This window comes from Martes martes (genome assembly GCF_963455335.1).
Source record: "Martes martes genome assembly, chromosome: 10".
Classification (NCBI taxonomy): Eukaryota; Metazoa; Chordata; class Mammalia; order Carnivora; family Mustelidae; genus Martes; species Martes martes.
In genome coordinates, this window is record NC_137898.1 from 13,353,896 (window position 1) to 13,375,246 (window position 21,351).

General features: G+C 34.8%; 1 protein-coding gene across 1 annotated transcript; it reads right to left on the minus strand.

Moving 5' to 3' along the window:
• Positions 1–7,481: 7,481 nt before the first annotated feature.
• On the minus strand, positions 7,482–20,654 carry LOC308350692 (olfactory receptor 5T17-like; the record flags this gene model as incomplete). Its single annotated transcript, XM_080816202.1, has 2 exons — positions 7,482–8,440; positions 19,718–20,654. 2 exons carry the CDS (start codon positions 20,652–20,654, stop codon positions 7,482–7,484), a joined length of 1,896 nt encoding a protein of 631 aa, XP_080672328.1.
• Between the last annotated feature and the right edge of the window lie 697 nt (positions 20,655–21,351).

The window sequence follows — 21,351 nt, forward strand, 5'->3', positions numbered from 1 at the left end:
GGAGGAATCCAAACTCCCTTGGAAAGCCTCATAGGAATGTAGGTTTAAAAGAAAGAGTTTAGGAGATGGACCTGGGGTAATAGCATATTCCAGATTCCAGAACATAAGGCAAGGACCCTGCATTTTAGGAAAAACATCCCTTAACAAAGTACACAAAAACTCAGTATGTAACAGGTAAATTTCTGAGACATCTAGCAAAACTACTGTCTATGACATCTTTTTAACTTAGACAAATAAAATTATAAGTAACTATAAATAAATAAAACAATAATAAAATAAATACATAAATAAAACAATAAAAGCAATAAAATATACATGTTACACAATAATATATATACACAATATAAACATGATTAGATTTATAGACTATCCATAAAAAACGGAAAATGAGAATTATGGATGTCTAGAATAGAGAGTGAAAAAAAGTAATCATTTTCTACATAACATTACTTCCTTCTTAAAACTCACTTGTTCCAGGAAGTTGTTCTTTGCTGTTCCAACAGATATTTGTCATTTCATTTTCTCATTTCCAAGAGCATTTATTAGCCGATGGTGTGGATTAGTCCATATCAGACTTTTTTTTCTTGAAGATTGAATCAAGATACTTTTTAATATGTTTTGATCTCTGCAGTCAAAAGACCTCAAGTCTGATTTCAAGGACAATGCATATAATTTAGGTACATTAGATCATGCATGGATGCAGATTTTTATCAAGAAAAGGATTATTAAATTAATTTTATTTTAGGCTTTCTCATGTAATCCCAGAATACATTAAAAAATGAGGTTATAATAGCTGGTATATTAGAGAAACACAGGATTAAATAATTTTTGAGGAAAGCTTTTTTCACTCCAAGATTTATAGGAATACATGGTGGACTGTTACACTTTGGGAATTTCCAATAAGAGAAATAAAAATAAAACATGCTTCACATTAACTTGACAATTGAATCTTTTTATTGAACATTAATGAATATGGTGTTTCATAATCCAGGCTTTGGGAATAATATTTCCCTGATAGTGAATAAAAAGTGAGAATGACCTGAGTTTGGATCTCTGCCCTTTACTCACAGTGTGGTGTAAAGTTAGTAACAATTCAAATGTTGCAAACCTTGGGACTAGACTGCTTTGATTATGTCTACTTTACTAAAATGCCAGAGGTGAAAAAGAAGGACACATTCTTTTTTGCTCAATTAAACTGTGATTTCATGTCTAAGTCTCAGTTTCTAGCTTAACTGCCATTTCCTCTATGAATCTTTCTCAGAAAGTAGCTGTGATAATTAAATAAGGAAGTATATGAAAACTGTCTGGCACAGCCCCTAAATATTTGCTGTATAATCAAAGTAAAACAGACACCAAGCTGTCTATTGACATACTGGACAAATGGCTTTTGACTAAAGTAATATTTTGGATCTTTGATGTTTTCGTTCGTTTGTTTCATTTTGTTTAGATAGCATTGCCTGCCTCCCTTGACTTTAAACAATCCAATTTGTTACTTTGACGATGAGGTCCCTCTTAAGTCACTGATTTTGTATGTATTTCTTTGATTTTCATTTAATAAGTAGTAATATTCATCCGGACTGACTTTCATGCCATTTTTCTTTAACTGTAAAGTCGGTTGTACAGAATAAATTAATCTTTGAATCTAAAAATTAGCTCTGGTAACGGGGCCAAAATCACCACTCTCTCAGATTTAATACAATTCATAGCTTGTAATAATTAAACTTAAATTTTAAAGAATTTCTTGAAAAAAAATTTCCTTTTGTAATTTATGTAATTTCTTTATGTAATTTACATAACTATATGTAATCTCTAAATACAGCTACCTGAGGAAATAAGGAATAAACCCATTATTTATTTTTTTTGTAAGGTTTATTTGAGAGTGAAAAAGCATGAGCCAGAGGGGCAAAGGGAGAGGGAGAGCATCTCAGGCAGACTCCCCTCTGAGCAGGGAGCCATACACCGGTCTTGACCTCACCACCCTGAGATCATGATCTGAGCCAAAATTCAATTGGAACTTAACTGAGTGAGCCACCCAGACACCTCAAACCCAGTAATTATTTTAAGAGAATTATTTGATGAGGTACCTGGGTGGTTCATTCAGTTAAGCAGCTGCCTTTGGTTCAGGTCATGAGCTGAGGGTCCTGGGATCAAGCCCTGCATCAGGTTCCCTGCTCAGCTGGGGAACTTGCTTCTCCCTCTCCTTCTGCTGCTCCGCCAGCTTGTGCTTTCTCTCTATCCATCAAATAAATAAATAAAATCTTTAAAAAAAAAAAAAAAGAGAGAGAGAGAGAGAGAGAGAGCTATCTGATGTGGTAATGGTCTAATTCTACTTCACTTATCTCAATAATTTGAGTGGATTTGAAGCTGATGATTTTTCTTCACATTCCATTCATAGCATGTATTAAGAGTTGCTGTTTTTGAAAACTGGAGAGGCATTTGTAATTCCTTTGTTAGAACACATAAATATAACACCTACCTGGTGTTGAGATGAAGCTTAAACCTTTCTCTCAGTTTCCTGACTTGTGCTTATATTTGGTTCAGGGTCTTTGGAGGATGGAATCCCTAGTGATTCTGTGACACTATGTTTCATTAAAAGAGCAAAGAGAGACTTGGGGAAGGTAAAGTCCCAGCACTATCTTTCCAAATTGTAGCAATTCATGGATGTGGCCATTTCTCAGTTTTAGAAAAAACTGTCACATAAATTCATGTCTCAACTATATAAGCCTCTGCAAAACAATCCCTAAATTATTAAAAATGAACTCCATCAGTGTTTATCATAATTTATATAATATGGTTATATATATATACGTATATTATATATTTATCTTTTTTTTTTTAGTTTTAAAGAGGGCTAAATTCCATTTGTTAATGACCATATGGTGCTATATACATTTATTATTATTGGGTAGTAATTATGGAAAATAGACATATATTTCAATTTGAGATAACTCAAAAGAAGGGGAAGCAATCAGTAATCACTAAATAGAGTTCAAATGTGCATGTGTTCATACATTTTTAATATAAGAGATAATTGAATGAATTAAGACACTAAAAGAAATATCAAGTTTAACATTTTTATCACTGTGGTGGTTGAACATAAATGTAATTTTTAGAAATTCTGAGGAAGCTGCTCCTTGGAGGATAGAACGAAAAACATAAAAGGTGGTAAATCAGAATAAAATGGTAGGCATTTACATTCAGTAAAAAAGGGGAGGGGACAAATAAGAGTAAATAAGTCACTGATACAGATCAAATGCAACCAAACCAACAAACACAATTGTACAAGAACAAGGTAGTGAGAATTTGCAATGATACTAAAATGAAGCAATAGCTAAAATGGACTAACACACAGGGAACATTATAATTACTTTAACTAACAAGAATATTGCCTTTTCTCTGGCAAAGAAATATTAAGTAAGATACTTGTTGGGGTTATTTTTATTTATTAAATGCCTAGTATGGGGGGGCGCCTGGGTGGCTCAGTGGGTTAAAGCCTCAGTGGGTTAAAGCTCAGGTCATGATCTCAGGGTCTTGGGATCGAGCCCCACATTGGGCTCTCTGCTCCGCGGGGAACCTGCTTCCTCCTCTCTCTCTGCCTGCTTCTCTGTGATCTCTGTCTGTCAAATAAATAAATAAAATCTTTAAAAAAAATAAATAAATGCCTAGTATGTTCCAGGCACTTCACAACTCCTAATTACCTCTAATCATGTAATTTTATTTAATTGAATATCCTGATCCATATGAGTCACATTATACATGCCTCAGAATAATTAAAGGAGTTGTCTGAGTGTGGACTTCAGGAAATGGTAGGACAATATCTTAATACAATGGTTATCTCATGTAAAAATTGGTGCTGCTTTTACTGTTTATTCCATACAGCATTTTAATATTGACAAATGAGGAGCGAACACAATAATGATGAAATTTGAAACCATATTGCATGAAAAATAGTGGAAAAGATAGGCAATATCCAGTGTGAGAAAAATTAGACTCAGGACAATATTCTTCCCCACCCCCTCAAGATTTTACTTATTTATTTATTTACTTATTTATTTGACACAGAAAGAGAGAGAGAGAACACAAGCAGAGAGAGTAGCAGAGGAAGAGGGAGAAGCAGACTCTCCTCTGAGCAGGGAGCCTGAAGCAGGGTTTGATCCTAGGACCCAGAGATCATGACCTGCGCTGAAGGCTGACGCTTAACCGACTGAGCCACCCAGGCGCCCCTCTGGACGCTGGTCTGATTCAGCAAACACTGAGCATCTAAGCAGTCTAAGAATGAAGAGTGAGAATGTATGAATGTTAAGATTTCATAAGACATATCTAAGACTAATTGATACCAACTCTAAAGAAAGAGATGGGCCTTGCTTAAATTGAAAAAAAAAAGAAATCATATTTAATTGGTAAAATTTAACATGCCGGTTTTATAGGGGAAGGGTGAAAAACATTGGACCGTTTGTAGAGGGCATTCTAGGGCAAATTAGGGTTTTGATAGGATGACAATATGCTTCTTAGATATCCATAATGCTGAGGGTCACAATTTGTTCACAACCCATAACTGACCAAGGAGTAACTGAAAATGGCCATCAGAGCTGCAGTTGATGCAATTACTATTGCATTCAGAGCACAAGATCAAATCTCAAATCTTGGGAATGGTGACTTGTGGATCTCTTGATAAATAAAAAAATAACAAACATGACCATGGTGCAAATGTACTCATGACTTGTCCACATAGTGCCAGCAACTTATTTCTGTGATGAGTTAGGCCAATTTCTAAACTACAAACTCCAAGTCAACCCATGTGAAATTTAAAAAAAAAAAAAAAAAAACAACCACACATTTAATAGAGATTCTCTGTGAGATGAGAGGAAAGTCATGCTAAATAAACATCTGCTGAGTCCTGATTATTCCAAGTGTTGACATTGAACAGTAACCGATTTTATGGATGGGATAGAGGGATTGGAGCTTAAAGTACCCATTCTCAATTTTGTATCCTGATATTTTATGTGGAATTTGAAGAAATAGTGTTAGGTATTTCATTCGTGACGTCCTCATTTATTTCTAATTGAATAAGGATATTAACCACTTAAGGATATTTGGAATCTGCTTAACTGAGGTGTATTTACTGATATGAGTGTATAAATAAATATATAAATATATATGTAAAAACATATACATAAATTATATATACAAATATATGTGTTTGTATATATGAGTCAGGTATATATATAGGGTATATTACCCATTATATAAAATATATTACTCATTTTCCAATCTTCATCCTACAAATCTGCCATACACCCTTCATCTGCCTCACAATTTAAGAAAAGGATTTTTTTTAATCTTATTTGAGCATTCAGGTACTGTTTATATTATAATATAGTTACTATATATACTATAATACAGTAACTCTTTGTTAGGATGAGTTGAAGGTCCATATTAAACACAAACAAATATTGTACTTTTGTTGCATAAAATGACACCCCTCCCTCACACGTCCACTTAGTAAACTATTTTATCTACATCCTGACTGGCCCCTTATTTTATGAGGTGAGTATTGTAACAGGATGAGTTCAATTTGTTTTTCTGAGTTTTAATTACCTGGCTTGTATGTTATGCTTTGTGTTTGATACTTTAGGATATAAGATATTGATCGGTATTGAAAAATTGTGAAGAGTGTTATAAAATTAGTTTCACTTATCATTATTATTTTAGCTTTTTATTTTTTCTGAAAATCAAAACTTTAATATGAATTCATTTATATGAATGCCTCTTATACATAAATATCACATATATGTAGCCTTATGGAACTCAATTTCAAATAATATATTAAATAATTTTAGGGGCTCCTGGGTGGCTCAGTTGGCTAAGCGTCTGCCTTAGGCTCAGCTCATGGCCCCTGGGACCTGGGATGGAGCCCCCCATTGAGCCTTCATTGGGCTCTCTGTCCAGCTGGGGAGTCTGCTTCTCCCTCTCTTTCTGCCCTTCCCCCCTGCTTGTGTTCTCTCTCTCTCTCTCTCAAATAGATAAATAAAATCTTTAAAAAAATAAATAAATAAATAAATAAATGATTTTGGATAATTATAAAGGACCATACAAATGTCATATGATGTTCTTGTTGGTATGATTATTTCATTCTGGAAAGTAAGCTTTCATATGAATTTCTTCACTTGCATTTCTAATATAGTGAGGATGCCAATATGGTATCTTTTTTCACATTTCAATTTGCTACCTTCACAGATATTGGAGCCATTCACTTATGAGTTTGTCTGTCACTGAGAGGAAAGAAAATGAATGTTTAATCTATGAGTCATGTAAAACCATGCATTAATATTTAAAGACAATTCAGCTGTCTCATTGTGCTGCTCGGCCTTGTTGCCTCTTAATATTCAGTATTTAAAAAAATCTCAAGAACTCAAATATAATTTTACTTGTGAATGGAGATATTCTCTAGAACACTGGTTTGTTTCCAGATAAAGGAGACTTTATAGCAATTTAGGGGGAAGAAATACTATGGAAAAATCAATATTTATGGGCCTGATTTCATCACTATCCACCTGTACATAGAATTTGAATCAAAGGAAAAACAATGGCTTCACATATTTTCACTACCTGGAATACACAGCACAGATTTCCTCCTGAATAGAACACCTTCAGGAAATTTCTTGTTTAAAGTCTAAGGGAGATTCTGGGAGATGTTTAATGGAAAAGGGGAAATGAGTCTGATTATTCATGACTCCCAAATTATCTTGGAGGCCTTCTTTCTAAGCATGAAGTCAAATTCTTCATTGTAAGTTTTCTTCGAGTATTAGTAACCTTTCCACGTGGAGTGGTAGGAAAAGTGTGGTGTTCTGTCCTGTTCGGTTTTGTATGTAGTGATGGAAACCAAGGTTAGGAACAGGGAAACGGTCCAGACTAACCATTGCGAATGAAATCACACAGGCAAAAGAGAACCCAAGTTCTCTTTCAGACTATTTTTGAGTATTTGCATTTATTTTGAAAAATGTCAAGCTATAAATAATCCAGGCTAATTTTGGAACATGCATATGCTAGCTTTGTGGATAATTCACGGACCAATCCTCTTTGCTTTACAAGTATTTTGCTCATTTCTGTGCTTAATAGAGATACTGAGTTAAGAGATACTTTATTACTTACTAATCTTGTGTTTGTACATCTATTTGTGTGTCTGCATATTTATTTGTATGTATTCATTTCTACCCATGTACAGGAATGAAAATGTCTTCAACTGTCCAGAGATAAGTAGCCTAGATCTTACTATGGTTTTTAGGTTAGTTTACACAATAACCAGTCATATCTCCTGTATCTGTTATTCTTCTGGACTTTTTCCTTCTGCTGTGTAATAGAAGGCTCCCATTAAGTAAATTGTAGGATTCCTTTGGGCTCAAAACTTTAATAAATTCATATAAATATTCTTATCCAGAGAACTTCTTTATATGCTATTATGGGACACATATGGTATGAAATTAACAAGGAAAGTATTTCATTTCTATAGCTCTTTTCACAGCCTCTTTCACCTCCTTGTTCCTCAAGCTGTAAATCACTGGGTTTAACATAGGAATCACCAGGGTATAAAACACAGATACCACCTTTTCCTGTTCTAAGGAATATTGGGAACTTGGTTGGATATAACTAAAGCTTATAGAGCCATAGAATAAAGTCACAGCCGTGAAATGGGAAGCACAGGTGGAGAAGGCTTTGTGTCTACCTGCTGCTGAGCGGATCCTCAGGATAGCAGCAACAATGAAGACATAGGAGATCATCACAATCAAGAAAGTGATCATAGCAATAACTCCAGAGAAGATTAAAAGCAACAATTCGTTCATGGATGTGTCAGAACATGACAACTTCAATAGTGGGGGAAGGTCACAGAAGAAGTGACTGATGGTATTTGGCCCACAGAAAGACAATTTCACCAAACCAATTGTGTGTGTCAATGAGTTGATTAAGCCTCCTACACATGACCCAATGACCAGGACAATGCAGACGAATTTAGTCATAGCCACTGTGTAAAGTAACGGATTCACGATGGCCATGTAGCGGTCATAAGCCATGGCCGCCAGCAAGAAGCCCTCAGTGGTAAGGAGTGACACAAATAAAAAATATTGCACGATGCACGCTGAGAAAGAGATCGTCTCCCGTTCAACAAAGAAGTTCAGCAGCATTTTTGGTGCAAAGACTGACGAATAGCAGGCGTCAACAAATGACAGACAGCTAAGGAAATGATACATGGGTGTCTGGAGTTTGGGGGTTATTTGGATTAGAAAGAGCATTCCTAGATTCCCCATCAAAGAAATGATATAGATCAGCAGGAACAAAACAAAGAGGACCACTTTCAGTTCAGCACGATCTGTCAGTCCCAAAAGGACGAATTCCGTAACCAATGTAAAATTAACATCAGTCATATGTGTGTGTTTCTTGGTACCTGTTAATGATAAGAAAAATGAAATTGAGAACGATCATGCCATGCCATCAAGACTACTCGGAATCCCTTACTCTCTGTGCAACTTGAGTTCCTGACTTTTCTTTCCCAGTTGTTTTATCTATAAAATTAGAAAATTTTAACTAGGAAGTCTCCAGTCTCTTCAAGTACTGTTTATTAGTCTATTCCAAAAGGAAATTCCATGAATGAAAAAAATAAAACATAACGATCTTAGCTTCAAGGTGCATTTAAATGTTTCTCTTTTTATGTGAAGGGGAAAAAAAAAAAGCTGAAGTGAATTTCATTCTAAAATATATGCCATGCAAAATCCGGTTTATAAAACATAATAACCAAGGCTGGAAATTTAATCTGTCTTCTCATGGAAGTTCTTTTCAACTCCTCACTTTGGATTTAATGGTAGCTAATGTCAAATACATCAAAATATAAGAATTAACTGTACTATGGCATTTGAACTGGGAAATTCCACATATGCCTTCATGTTTACTTCATATACCACAATATTTTTGTAAGTTGAATGTGATGAAAGACAAAGCCTTAATATCTAAAAGGTCATCCCTAGAAAATAGCCAGAAGTATTGGTTTCTGAGAAAAATGCCATAGAGGATGAGAGGAGAGGGTAGTCTGAGCTAGAATGTGAACAACAACTTATATAATTGGCTTTTGAGGGGCGCCTAGGAGGCTGTCAGTTAAGCAGCTGCCTTCTGCTCAGGTCATGATCTCAGGGTCCTGGGATCGAGCCCCATGTGGGGTTCCCTGCTCAGTGGAGAGCCTGCTTCTCCCTCTCCCCCACAGCTCCCCCTGCTTGTTCTATATCACTGTTGAATAAAAAAATAAATTCTTAAAAAAGAAATGATTGGCTTTTGAGACCCAATAGAAATATCTTACTCAGGAGACTCAGAAAACAGAGTTTTTATCCTTTTTCTAATAAAGAGCAATGTAAACCTATAAAATAAAGCAAACCTATAAAACATACAGATAATTTTTTACAATATTTTTTGGATGTTGCAATACATTTCTTAAAATATGCTATGTCTTTTCCACTTAAGACACAATGGTTGATTATTACATTTTGTCTGAAAAAATATAACTATCTTTTTACATTTTATGGAAAATAAAAATAAATATTTTAAACAGTTCACAAGGCTATGGTTTTACCTCTTGAGAATAAAGGGAGAGGTTTTTAATGGTTTCATTATTCTTTTACTTGGGAGACACTATTTCTTTAGTACAGCAGGTAAAACTCAGAAAAAAAATTACAAAATTATTGAAATAGCAAGAAATGAGGTAACTGTTAGACATAGAATATCTACACTGATAGGTAAGTAAGCCCTATGGGAATATGTGATTATGACATGATGCAATCCATCCTTCAGGGAAGAACATTCCACATGGATTAAAACATTGATTTTTCATTGTTCAGTAGATGTTGCCTAAAAATTTTGATGTTAATGTAGAAAAAGAAATTGATGTGTAGGATAAGGGGTAAGAATAAATGGTCAAATTACAAATTCCCCCTACTCTGTACTTATAAGAATAAACCTAATACATAATTTTTATGTCTCCCTCATCTTGTTTTTTTTTGCATTTTTAACTGATTTGTAAAATATATTTATATGAGAAAGTGAAGTGAGTTTCACTTACCAGTGAGAGAAAAAAAAAACAAAAACATTCAATACATTAGCTTATTTAGGAAACTTACAACTGCTCATTCCAATGGATATTTCTCTATATTCCTCCCAAAACAATTAATCAATCATACACAAAAGTTGTATTTGTCTAACACTTACAGTAATACAAAAATTGGATAAATGATAGTAGTTACAGGTAGGAAGACTGAAATTCAAACTTCTCCTTTAATATATGATAACCACAGGCAGAACCTCCATTGTATGAAAGCAAGAGCAAGATGGTCAAAAATTTTACCTATATATTTACTTTAGTACAAATGGGAATAGAGTCCCCAGAGTTAATTTTCTAATCGAAAGGATATAATAAATACATGATTAAAAGTTCCTCTGTGTTTCTTGAGGGATGTAGGAAACTCTCAAGACCTTAATGGCTCCCTGAAAGCATTTAATTTCCTGAATGTTAGAATAAGTAGAAAGAAATGAAGGGCCAAGTAAGTATAGGGAAAAAAAAAAAGAATATATAAATTATGAACAACGGTGCAAAGAATGGATAGTGATGCCTGTTCGGTACTTTAACAAGAGAAGCTTCTCAGAAAATCCAGTAGTTGGGCCTGCTTGTCATAAGACGCATGTGCACACATCCACGTACACACTCACACACACACACAAAAGTGAAACTAAAACTCAAACATCAGTGGGCTTTAAAGTAGGAGAAGAGCAGCCGGTTAACAAAAATCTACGCTTTTGTTTTCTTGGATTATGAAGAGGAAATCAAAGAAAATGAAAACTAGTACTTTTTAAAAATTTTTAACCTTTTAAATTTTTTATTTTTTAAATGATTTTATTTATTTGACAGAGAGAGATGGCAAGGGAGAGCACAGGAGCAGGGGGAGTGGGAGAGGGAGAAGCATGCCTCCCACTGAGCAGGGAGCCCAACTTGGGGCTGGGGCCCAGGACCTGGGAGGCAGACACTTAAGGACTGAGCCACCCAGGCGCCCCATGGAACCAGGTGGTGGGTATTAGGGAGGGCACGGATTGCATGGAGCACTGGGTGTGGTGAAAAAACAATGAATACTGTTACGCTGAAAAGAAATAAAAAATTAAAAAAACAAAAACAAACGGACACAAATGGGCTTTCTGCTTTAATACAGTTCTACCTAGCAGCCAGTCCCATACAGGCGAGTGTAACTGTAGCTCTACCAGTGCTTCTGGCATAAGGATCACATCTCCTTCAAAATGACTTATGCAAATTTCCTCTCTCCTCTTTAAAAACTCTAACCTCCTTTGTTTTTCCGAAGCACACTTGATTTTGGTTAAATCTCTCTCTCTTGGATTGCAGTCCCTAAGTCCCCAAATAAACACACATATTTTATTTTGAAACGCAGTTTTGTCTTTCTTTGGTTGACACACTCAGTGTAGGTGAAAAAACAAAACAAAACAAAACACTGCATTTAGAAAGTCCCTATCAGGTTTTCTATCTTCTGCAGATCTATTAACCCCTTGAGATTATATGCAATATTCTTTTCTTTTTTTTTTCCCCTTCCTTCCCCCCCCCTTTTTTTTCTTTTTTTGTAATCTCTACATCTGACAGGGAGCTCAAACTCAGGACGCCAAGATCGAGTCAAATGTTCTACCGCTGAGTCAGCCAGGCATCCCATGCAATGCTGTCTTTAAAACACTTATTTCTGGGAAATGACCTCATACCAATCATCAGATACTTAAATGGAGACCCAAACTAAGATCTAATGGCTTTATTAACAATAGAAATGGATATGTTAAATTTTAAAAGTTGATATTTAGCACATACATAGGGCTGCAATTGAATTTGACATACAGAAAAAATTGGCAGCATTATTTGGAATGAATTTAATATATATTTATTGATTTTCTGTCATGAAAGAAGACTTCTTGTGAAAATATAATTCAGAATTATATTAATGAATACAATATGTTGAAGTGTTATATTTTAGAAAATAACTTTTTTCAAATAAAAGTTAGAGGAATAATTATGATCCAATAAGCAGTGTTCAGTTAAATGTATAATTTAATGGGTTTTGACAAATATATGCTCCAGACCAATTATTACTATAATCAAAACAGAATGCTTCCATAATCCTCAGAATATCTTATTCTCCTTCTAAGAAACCCCAATCTCTGACCTCCAACCTCAAAAAACTGCTGATCAGTTGTTTATATTTGTGAGATTTGTTTTTGCAGAGTTTCACAAAATTGGGGTAATATAGTTTTTTATTTTTTTTTTGGTCTGAATATTTTTTCAATCAGAACGATGTTTTTATTTTTGTATATTTTTTAAGATTTTATGTATTTATTCATGAGAGACAGAGAAAGAGACAAAGACAGAGGCAGAATGCAGTTCTTGATCCCAGGACCCTGGGATCATGACCTGAGCCAAAGGCAGATGCTTAACCCACTGAGCCACCCAGGTGCCCCAGAGTGATGTTTTTAGAAACATTCACATTGTTACATAAATCGTTAGTTCTTTCTTTCTTGTTTATTGCTTGGTAATGTATGGATTAGCATGTTTTGTTTATCCACTCACCTCTTAATGGACATTTTGGTTGTTTGCAATATTTGGCTACTTTGAATAAAGCTGTTGTAGGGGCATTTGGGTGGCTAAGTCAGTTAAGCATCCTCTTCTTGGTTTTGGCTCAGGTCATGGTCTCAGGTTCTTGAGATGGAGCCCTGAAGTGGACTCCTGCTGTATATTCTCTCCCTCTTCTTCTATCCTCCATGCTCTCTCTCTCAAATAAATAAAGAGATTTTTTTTTTTTTAAGAATTTGTAAAGACTAGAGTAAAAGTTTTGAATGGGCATGATTACTCAGGTCTCCTGGATAAATACCTAAGAATGGAGTGTTCCAATTCATTAACAGGGAATTGCTATTAATTTAGATATCCTATTCCTCTCAGCAATTTTTTATACTTTTCATGATTTTACTCTTAAGTTTTGATTTTTTTTTGTTACTGTTGAATTTATTCCTCTGCTATGTCCTACTGTTAATGGGAATATTTTATTAATTTTTGATTCATTTGCTATTAATATACAGAAACACAGTTCATATTAATATGCAGAAACACAGTATATTGATTTTGTCTTTCAGATGCATGATAATTTCACCTGAAAATAATGAGAATTGTGCTGCTTCTTTTCTAATTTGGATGACTTTAGCATTTTGTTTTGTATTATTCATTTTATTTTGTATTATTTTCTTCTGTATTGTTGTTTCATTTTATACGTTCCATTACTTTATAGTGTTCATTTACTCCTTATGTATTTTTGTCTCACTTTTGAACTCTTCTACCTTTCACATTTAAGCTCATCTATTTTTTTAAGTATATACTCTTTTTTAATTGTTTTTAATTAACACGTAATGTATTATTTGTCTCAGGGGTACAGGTCTGTGATTCTTGAAACTTATTTTTGTGTATTATATGTTATGTGATAGGAATCTCCAGTAAAATGTTGACTGGAATTTCTTTTTACCAAACACACGCAGTTTTGTCCAGGTTTTGTTTTCAGGTTTTGCTTTATTTTGTTTTGCTTTGCTTTTCACTTCTTTCTTTTCTCCTCCTCTTCGGGAACTGCACTCTGTATCTCTTGATACACTGAATGGTGGCATACAAATCTTTGGCTGTTTATTATCTTAATTCTTTTCATATTTGTTCTTCAAAAGGGATGATTTCCATTGGTATAGCTCCAAGATACTGATTCTCTCTTCTATCACCTCATATTTGTCATTGGATCCTTCTAGTGAAATTTTTCATTTCAGTTACCGTATGTTTAACTACAGAATTCTCAGTTGGTATTTATATTAATCCTTTTTTAAATTGAGATGCTTTATTCGATGAATACCTACTGTAACACTTTCCTTTAATTTTTTATATATTTTCTTTAGTTACCTGAACATATTAGTTATAATAGTACTTTGAAGTCTTTTTCTGCTCAATCGAACATCTGGGTCATTCAGTTTCTACCGACTTCTTTTTTTTTTTTGAGTTCAATGTATTTGTAGGTCTTGTAAATTTCTGTTAAGAGCTATACTTTATATACAACACAGCATTTATATACAACACAGCTCTGCATTTCGTATGTGCAGCTTTGTTAAGGACCGACAATTATTTTTGAAAGTTGTTGTGAGTAACATCTCCATCACTGCTTTATGAGTGTTGTAGCTGCTCCCTCTCTTCAGCACTTGATATTGTATATTGAAAAAAAAAATCTTATTTTTTTAAGTCATCTCTACACCCACCATGGGGCTCGAACTCACAACCCTGAGATCAAGAGTCACTTGCTCTACCGACTGAACGACAGGTGCCCCTGATACCATATACAGCTTGTATTGTCATATCTTACTGCGGTTAATTTTCTTTCCCGAGATTACTAATAAAGCTGAGCAACTTTCCTTTATTTTTCTGGAAGTTGGGAGATTTTTGGTATTTATTGTGTCGTGTGCATTACAAGTACTTTGTCCCCTTGTCCCCAACTTTTTTCTATTATGTTTAGTTTTATTAATTTGTAAGATTTCATTATACATTTTTATTATAGTTTATAAATATGTAGGGAAACTATTTTCACTGACTCTGGTTTACTTTTTCATCCTATAAATATATTTTAAGTAGCGATATAATTCAGTGTTCCTTAATTTCTCCTTAATGGTCAGAACATTTTATGTCCTATTTAAGAAATGTTTTGTCTATTAAGTTTTTAAGATGTCTCAATTTATATTTTTTATTGTTCTAACTTTTACATTTACTATGTTATGGATTGCCTTCTGTTTTAAATTATGCAATTTGAAATAGTAAATACAATGCACTCTGTTCCTTATTTCATTTCTCTTATTAAAGCCTTAGAAGGTTTAGTCCCATTAATTTACACTGCTTTTGCATTATTGTTTCTATGCACTTATGTTGTATTTATTTTAAACTTCCTAATAAAATATTGTTGTACAGTCAAAATTCAATTACAATTTATGATTACCCTCAAATCTCCAATTTACCATTCCCTTTGCTTTCCATATTTTCATTGAAATTCCATTTTTTTGTCTTTTCCTCTGAGCACTTGTTCAAGAATTATACACACACACACACACACACACACACACACAAACATTGTAAAGCACCTTGAAATTAAGTATACAATTTATTTCAAATTTCTGTATATGTACATGAGCATAAACACCACACAGATGATAATGATACGGATATTTCCAACACTACAGAATGCTCCCTCATAGCTACATTACCATAACTTAAATTTATCTGTTGTTAAACCTTACACAAATGGAATCCTACACATGGCCTTCTTTTCTTTCTTTCTTTATTTTAAACATACGGACTTTCAGTTTCTACTTTCCTTTACTGAGCATAACATCTATGACATTCATTTACCTTAGTGTACATCAGTGTTTTTTTTAAAAAGTGCTGTTTAGTCTTCCATTTTGTGAATATATCAAAATGTATTAATTTATTCTCTTAAATGGTCAGGTTTTTGTTTCTAGTTTGTAAGTGTAAATATTATGCATAAAACTTCTGAAAAATTATTGTTCATGTATGTTTGTTGACACACACTCATATCTAGGGAATCTTGGAACATGAGTTAGCCATATATTCAATTTACCATCAGACAGTTCTCCAAAATACCTGAACCATTTTCATACACCCGTTGGAAATGTGTGAATAATGATAGTAAACATTTTTACATATGCTTACTGGCTATTTTGAATGACTTTCATATAAACATTTTTCTGCTTTTTTTCCATATTCAGTTGTCCTATTTGTCTTTTATTGACTGGCAGTTCTTTTTAATATATTTTGGATGAATCTTTTGCCAGTGTACACTCTATGAATATTCTCTCTTATTCTGTGGCTTGCCTTTTTAGTCTTGTAATGATGTATTTCCAGGGACGGAAACCTTTATTTAAAACAAAACCTCACTGAGTATTGTATATAAATGTTGAATCACTCAATTCTATACCTGAAACTAATATTACACTGTATGTTAAGCAACTGGAGTATAAATTAAAATTGGAGAAAGAAAGAATAAATGAAAGAGATATATTCTCCCATTGTTCTTTTTATTTTACTATTTGTATATCCTTTTTTAAAAACGATTTTTAAAAATTTATTTGACAGAGAGAGAGAGCATAAGCATGGGAGCAGCAGGCAGAGAGAGAAGCAGACTCCCTGCTGAGCAGAGAGCCTGATGCAGGGCTCGATCCCAGGACCCTGGGATCATGACCTGAGCCGAAGGCAGATGCTTAGCCAACTCAGCCACCCAGGTGGCCTGTATATCCTTATTAAGAAATGTTTGCCAATTTTGATGTTATGAAAACACAGACTTATGTTTACTTCTAGAGGCTCTTTTTTTTTCAACTTTCACACATTTACTTCTATGATCCATCTTAAATCAATCTTCATGTATGTTATGAATTAAAATTAAGATTCATAGCTCTTACGTGACACTGCTATGTTTTCCCACTCTTTCTTACTCTTTTTAAAAATAATTTCTCATACTTTGCATGTGATTAAAGAGAAAGTGAAGATGACATTACTTTCCACCTGGGAGGGCTTCATTCTTTCTAAAAAGGCATAATGGATGAAAAGCTGACTAAGTTAATTCAAATATTTTTTGTGCTGGTTCTGGATTGGGTTGAAGTTGGACCTCATTTTTCTTCTGCCTTCTCCCTGTTTGGGTGTAGATTTCCCAAGATATTGGTTAAGAGGTGGGCTTTTCTCTCTCTCTAGCTTTAAACACTATAGAAAATTAAGTTTTAATTCTTTGGTGGTGTGAACTTAGCTCCCTGACCTATATAGACATTCTTTGGAGATATTGTGGGTTTGGTTCCAGAATACTGCAATAAAGTGAGTCAAATGAGTTTTTTGGTTTCCCAGTGCACATAAAAGTGATGTTTATATTATGCTCTAGTCTAGCAAGTATGCAATAGCATTGCATCTAAAAAAGCAAGTGTGCATACCTTAATTTAAAAACAACACAATAAAAATAAAAAAAATTAAAACAAAAGTTTGAGAAAAAATAAAAACACTTTATTACTACAAAATGCTAACCATTCTGAGCCTTCAGCAAATTGTCATCCTGGATCACAGATTACTGTAACAAATACGACAGTATTGAAAAAGTTTGAAATATTGCAAGAATTACCAAAATGTGACCCAGAGATACGAAGTGAACAAATGTTGTCAGAGAACTGACACTGATAAACTTGCTTGATGCAGGGATGCCATGAACTTTCCATTTGTAAAAAACACAGTAGCTGTGAAGTTAAATAAAGTGAAGCATAATAAAGGGAGGCATGCTTGCACATAAATTGCAGCCAATATCTGGAGGGGGCTGCCAGCCTTGTGTCTGACACAGTCCTCTACGTCTGGTGAGACCTTATCAACCAAGCACCTGAAGGCTGAGAAAAAATACCACTGTCTTTCCAGTTCCACTTGAATCTGCAAACATCTGAATCTTCTGGGCCGCACAAAGAAAACTTTAGCCCTTTTCGCCTGGCTTACAGCAAGATCAGAATCTGGCAAATGTTCTGGGGAGGAAACCTTTATTACATTTTTTGGTAGCTCTTCCTTCTAGTGAGATGTTGTGTCTTCTAAGCACAGCAAGAGTGTGGGGATTTCCATCGACCCCTGTGGCCCAAACCAGTGTCTTACACTCCCCACCTTCCATCCCATCCAATTTCTTAGGGTGGGGCGGGGGAGAGAGGGAAACAGCTGTGTGTTTAAGCTCCAATATAATCCAGTTCAACTCTTCAGGCCACATAACTGCTGAGAAGACCACTGTTTTCTCTTCCCCCAGAACAGCTATAGGGCACAGGAGCCCCTGCATTTGAAAGACAGCAGTTTTAATATTTGTATTGTTTGGGGTAACACCAAACGTTCCTCTCTGTTTTTCAGAAGTAAGTTATTTATTTATTTATTTATTTATTTATTATTTAGGGAGAGGGGAGCATAGAGAGAGGGAGAGAGAGAGAGTTTTAAGCAGGCCTCATGCTTAGCACAGAGCCCAGCACAGGACTCCATCTCTAGACTCTGAGATGATGACCCAAGCCAAAAGCCAAGAGTCAGATGCTTAACCGACTGAGCCACCCAGGTGCCCCTAGAAGTTCTCATTTAAATCTATCTATCTATCTATCATCTACGATCTATCTATCTATCATCATCTATCTATCATTATCTGTCTATCATCTATCTATCCTCATCTATCCTATATCTAACTTATCTATCTAGTCTATTACATGTTCATCCTTCTGTTTATTTGTTTACCTGGTCTTCAAGCCTGCTCAGACCCAGAATATGGCTAATTCCCTAAGAAGAAATGTCACTGTGTGGTGAAACCTGGAAAATTTCTGTCCAGACCTCTCCTGAGTCTGCCGAACCCTATCCAGAGCCCTCCATGCAAGTCCTCACCTGCATTGTCAAGTGTGCCTTGAATCAGGGAGACTAAGTCAGCCTGCATCTCCAAGTTCACATCTCTCTGAAATATAAGTCTCTCCAACTCTCTTTTCTTCAAAAGCCATTCAATTCATTCAACAGATGTCTTAACTTATCTTGCTTTTTTCATTATTTTTGCATAGATGTTCTTTTGATCCAGAAGTAAAAGTGCATATTTTCCTAACTTTTTTAAAATTTTGAAACATTTTAAACTTATAGAACAGAATCAAGAATAAGAGATTTGCAAGAATATTTAAATAATCTCTCCTGTGTTCCTTCCCTATAGATACTAACTACAATTGCTTATTTGCTTCATCAGTCTTTCGATCTCTATCTTACTATATGTATATATGTATGTGTGTGTATATACCCATTTATATACACATATCTTTCTTTATAATAGTAATGACATAATATTATTTTATATTATCCAGTACACAGTCATGCTTTCCAAAAGTTTGAGATGTAACATCAGGTAATGCATTCATCTTCACACAATATTTTGAAAACTCATTTACCATATCCCTCTATTACTTGTTCCTCTAACAGCTTTTGCCCCATATCTTAAATCTCTTAATCTTTGGCTCTCTCAGAGTAACTGGTACAAGTAAAGGTACTAAACAGAAGTGTGTTGAAAGAATAAATTATAACTAATGACAGTTATTTTTTTCTATAGCTATTCTAAGATACCATTAAGATATATAATTCAAATACAAAAATGGAGATATATGTCTTTACTTGGATAGTAGCATTTTTAGAACAACAACAACAACAAATATCTGATCCAAGAAAATCATGCCAAAAGGCTATTTCACTTTTCCTCTGAGATAAGAATGCATTTGATAAATTCCTATTGTTGGAGTGTTCTTTTCATTTGAATCAATGTCAGAGTCTTTTAAATCTGTGGTGAGTTCTTTCAGAGTATAGCATCAGAATTTGTTAGGGGAAAAATGTACTAGCTCTTGAGAGAATGAAATTGTTAAGTCACAAAATAATGAATGGTAAAATATAGTGATTTTCAGTCTTCATGTCAATCTCAACATGACTTCAATTTCCTGAGACTACCTTGATTACAGTTTTTGGGTGTTTGTGTCTGTGACACAATTTTAAGAAAAGCCTATCTATTTAATGTTAGGTTAATAAATCCATTGAAAAGATTGGGTCAGGTGGGAGTCCTCTTCCACCATATTGACCTTTTGGCTGCATCTTTCACATCCTTATTTCGTAGGCTATAAATCAGTGGGTTTAGCATGGGGATCACCAACGTATAAAACACAGCAGAGACCTTCTCCTGTTCCAGGGAATACTGAGAACTTGGCTGGATGTAACTGAAGGTCACAGACCCATAGAATAATGTCACAGCAGTCAGATGAGAGGCACAAGTGGAGAAGGCTTTGCGCCTCCCCTCAGTGGAGCGGATTCTCTGGATGGCGATGATGATGCACGTATAAGAGACCATAATGATAGTGAAAGTGAACATTGCAATGACCCCAGAGAATATTAAAAGCAGCATTTCATTGTTATGGGCATCAGAACATGAGAGTTTCAGAAGAGGGGGAATGTCACAAAAATAATGGTTCACAATGTTAGGACCACAGAAGTCTAATTTGAGCAAACCGATTGTGTGTGTGAGTGAGTTAATGAGCCCACCCAGGTAAGATGCAAGGACCATCTGAGTACAAACCCTTTGGGTCATTATGACTGTATACAACAAGGGATTAGCTATTGCCACATAGCGGTCATAAGCCATCATAGACAGGAGGATGCCCTCTGTGGTTACATATACTGCAAAAAAGAAACTCTGTAGAACACAACCAGCAAATGTGCTGGACTTATGGTTTGATAGGAAATTGACCAACATCTTTGGAGCAAAGACAGTGGAATAGCAGATATCACAAAAAGAGAGGTTGCTAAGGAAGAAGTACATTGGAGTATGAAGTTGGGCATTTAACCAGATCAAGATAATCATCCCCCAATTACCTGCCAGAGTGGTGAAATAAATAAGGGCAAAAAGCAAAAAGAGAGGGATCTGCAAATTTGGGTTTTCAGTTAAACCTACCAGAAGGAATTCCTTCACCCCTGTATGGTTCCAACCTGCCATACATTCAGGTTTATATAGCTTTTCAGTTGCAGAACAAGGTGATATCACTCAGATGAAAAAGATATATGTATAGTTTCCTTCATGATCCAGTATCTGTAATAGTATTGGGGTGTTTATGTTTACCCTGTAGTTGGTTGAAGAGAAGAAATTAACTTCAGCAGTAGGGTATATATGTACTAGACAATCTACTTACAGTGACCCAAATTCTTGGAACTAGAAATGATTTCATGCCCAGCTTCTCAGTTTCCACATCATAAATATTGAGAGAAGGAACCTCTTTTAGATCAAGAAAATATTAATTGGTAAAATTGATAGCCAAACCCAAATATGCCTCATACCAAACTTCTTTTTCATGCTAGGGCATAGACAAGTTCTCTGCTTACATCCTCCACACACTGGGGCTCTTTGTGATAGAAATTATTCCTTCGTCTTCTGGCCAAACTGTGACTACTTTTCAACACCCGGTTAACTCACGATGCTGACTTTCATAACATGCAACCTCTTCCTTTTCCAAATCTCAAACTTCAGAACTTTTTTATGACTCACCTTCTCCTCAGATTCTGCACTTGGAATATCAATGACTATGTCCTCCATAAGAGCTGAACTGAGAGGAAGAGGCAAAACAATCTTTTCTTCATTTAATATTGTTAAGGCCCATCAAAAAATTGATTTGAAAGCACTTCTCTTTTGCATCTTT